The sequence below is a fragment of the Austrofundulus limnaeus genome, unplaced genomic scaffold (assembly GCF_001266775.1).
Source record: "Austrofundulus limnaeus strain Quisiro unplaced genomic scaffold, Austrofundulus_limnaeus-1.0 Scaffold402, whole genome shotgun sequence".
Taxonomy (NCBI): Eukaryota; Metazoa; Chordata; class Actinopteri; order Cyprinodontiformes; family Rivulidae; genus Austrofundulus; species Austrofundulus limnaeus.
The window spans coordinates 12,758-15,623 of NW_013952804.1; the positions used below are offsets into that span (position 1 = coordinate 12,758).

The 2,866-nt window shown below is 37.6% G+C and overlaps 1 protein-coding gene across 1 annotated transcript in view; it reads left to right on the forward strand.

The window, feature by feature from the left end:
• Positions 1 to 2,866, forward strand: part of ehmt1a (euchromatic histone-lysine N-methyltransferase 1a) — a 27,600-nt gene that overhangs the window by 12,604 nt on the left and 12,130 nt on the right. Inside the window, exons 11-12 of the mRNA XM_014023992.1 lie at positions 1,321 to 1,422; positions 1,500 to 1,604. Coding sequence (XP_013879446.1) covers positions 1,321 to 1,422; positions 1,500 to 1,604 — 207 coding nt within the window. The remainder of the gene's footprint in view (positions 1 to 1,320; positions 1,423 to 1,499; positions 1,605 to 2,866) is intronic.

The window sequence follows — 2,866 nt, forward strand, 5'->3', positions numbered from 1 at the left end:
CTGTTACATTATGTTCTGCTCAGATCACATTGAGCTAAATAAGATCAAATCTGCTGACTTGTTGTAAAATGAGACGTTTTCCTGTTTATCTTCTTTTAATAAATCTATAACACAAACGGCTTTTCTGACATTATTTAAAACATTAAATAGATTATATAAACTGTAAAAATATTAATAATAACTGTATTAATATTATTATTAGTAGTAGTTTTAATGATTTCTACATCGTCAGTCCTTTTTTTCTTCTCTGTTGTCAACATGTACAGTAATGGGAAATCCAGACTCTTGTCCGTTTAGCGTTAGCCGTTAGCTTCTCCAGCTGATCACACGGTCACATGGTCTTCGCTCACTCCAACTGTTCTATAGAACCTCCTTGGTTTGGATACATTTCTCTAAACTGGCAGACAAAATGTTTCTGTACACTTCAGAATTCATTCTGCTGCTGCCATCATTAGTTCCATCATCAATAAATATTAATGAGTCTGATCCAGAGGCAGCCATGACATCMCCTGCMCCATGCTTCACAGATGAGTTTGTGTGCTTCAGATCATCAGCAGTTCCTTTCTTTCTCCACACTTTGGTCTTTCCATCACTTTGGTAGAGATTACCGGTAATCTTGGTCTYATCAGTCCAGAAGGGTGTCGTGCAGAACTTTTATGGTTCATCTCTTTACTTTTTTTACAAATTTCAATCTGTCCTTCTGATTCTTCTTACTGATGAGTGGTCTGTATCTTTGGTCTCTATATTTCTGCTCTGAGTCTTCTTCAAACAGTGGATTGTGAAACCTTCAGCCATGCACTGTGGAGGTTGTTGGTGATGTCACAGATGTTTTGGGGTTTTTCTTCACAGCTCTCAATATTTCTGTCATCAACTCCTGTTGTTTTCTTGGCCGACCTGTTGATGTCTGTTGTCCAGAACACCAGTAGTTTCTTTCTTATTCAGGACATTTCAAACTGTTGTTTGCTATGCCCAATGTTTGTCCAGTGGCTCTGACTGATTTCCCTTCTTTTCTCATCTTTTCTCCCATAAACAACTCTCTGGTCTTCATGTTAGTTTATCCTCTTTAACAAGAAAACCCTATTTTATAGGTTTAAACCCAGGTCAAACAGTAGACTAGTCATGCAGAGATATTTCTTGTTTGAACAAACCTTAAAGGAAACACCTGGTTAATAAGAAACACCTGTCAGTCACATGTTAAATGGTAAATGGTCTAAACTTAAATTGTGCTTTATTAAGTCCCTCTGGACCCCAAAGAAATATATWTTTTTAATCTTTCTGTTAGCACCCATTAATTGTTGTTTAATGATGTCATCATGCCAGGATCTCAGAGGTTTCACCTGTCTGCATCTGGCAGCTAAACTGGGACATTATGACATCATCAGCCATCTGCTCAACAAGGCATCCAGGCACATCAACTGTCAGGTAAGATCATGCTAACTGTGGCTAACAGCTAATGTCATGTAGATCAAAGTGTCCATGAGACCTGTGTCTCTCTGCAGGACGATGGAGGGTGGACTCCCATAACCTGGGCCATTGAGCACAAGCACAAAGAGGTGGTTCACCTGCTGCTGAGCAAAGGAGCTGATGTCAACCTTAGAGACAAGGTCCATGTCTGCAACACACCATCAGCTTTACACAACCACACACAGACCTGTACACGTTGTCAGTGGTGTTAAGATGCACAACTTCTAAAATGTTACAACAGCACATAGAAACAACAAAGCTGTAACAGCACACCTACTCTCTGTTTTTTGTTGAACAAAAATGATGACAAGGTGCAGTTTGGTGTAGTGGTAGCTGAGCATCATCGCAAACTTCCCCTTTGGGATCAAAGTATTTTTGAATTGAATTTAAGCTCTACACACTACATAATATCTTCGCTTAAAGCCTTGAAATTCAGTAATGGAGTAATGGAGTTTTTATCTGTTAGCAAAATATCTGATGGACCTCTTGATGGATTTGAGTGAAACTCTCAAAATAATGACAGGATCTAAAGTCTGGTGTGGCAGTAGCTCAGACTCWGAGAACTAACACATTAGCAACACTTCACAATAACTGCACCTCATTTAGCCTTACTTAATCATTAATAAATGTTTAGTTTACCTTAAACACCATTAATTAAGAATGAGTCATGCTTAATAAGCTTTAAATTGTTTACGTGTGAATTGTTAGAGAATGTCTACTAGTCATGCGGTGTATCAGTAATTAAAGCTGTTGTCAGTAGTTAGTCAAGTCTTTTTGTGAACCCTTTATTATTTATGCTTTATAAATATTTGTTACAAAATCTTAAAAGGTCACAAGTTCCTTTTTAAACTTGTGGAAGTCAGACCAAAATCACAGTCATTTCAAATATTCTTCAAACATTACTACATGTTCAACACGTGGAGTGAAAGTACATTTACATGAACATTTAAACAGGTTGTCCAGAATGGCTGTAGTTCCCTCACGTCTCATCATAGATGATTTCAGTCTGAAACATGACAGGCAGCGGGTCATATCCAGGTAATTAAGAAATGCTAGTCCTAGTTTTATTTGGAGTCATTTAACACTGTCCTATAAATTGTTGACATATTTAAAAGGCACTTAAAGGGATCCATGATTAGTTGTAACATTAGACTTTATTTAATAAACATATATGTTAACTAAAAGTTTTAAAATATATTACATGGACAGGGCCATTTAATTTGCACACAAAGCATTCTGGGTAAATGATGACATGGATAGGTCCTCGGTGCGAGGCTGCTAGCGAGCTATATCCACCCTGAAGGTTAATCTTGGACAATATCTGATGTTGGATTCACTCCTTCCACGCCACTAGGTGACTCCATAAATCATTTTTCTTTTATTTTGAAGGGCTGTGTTAGAA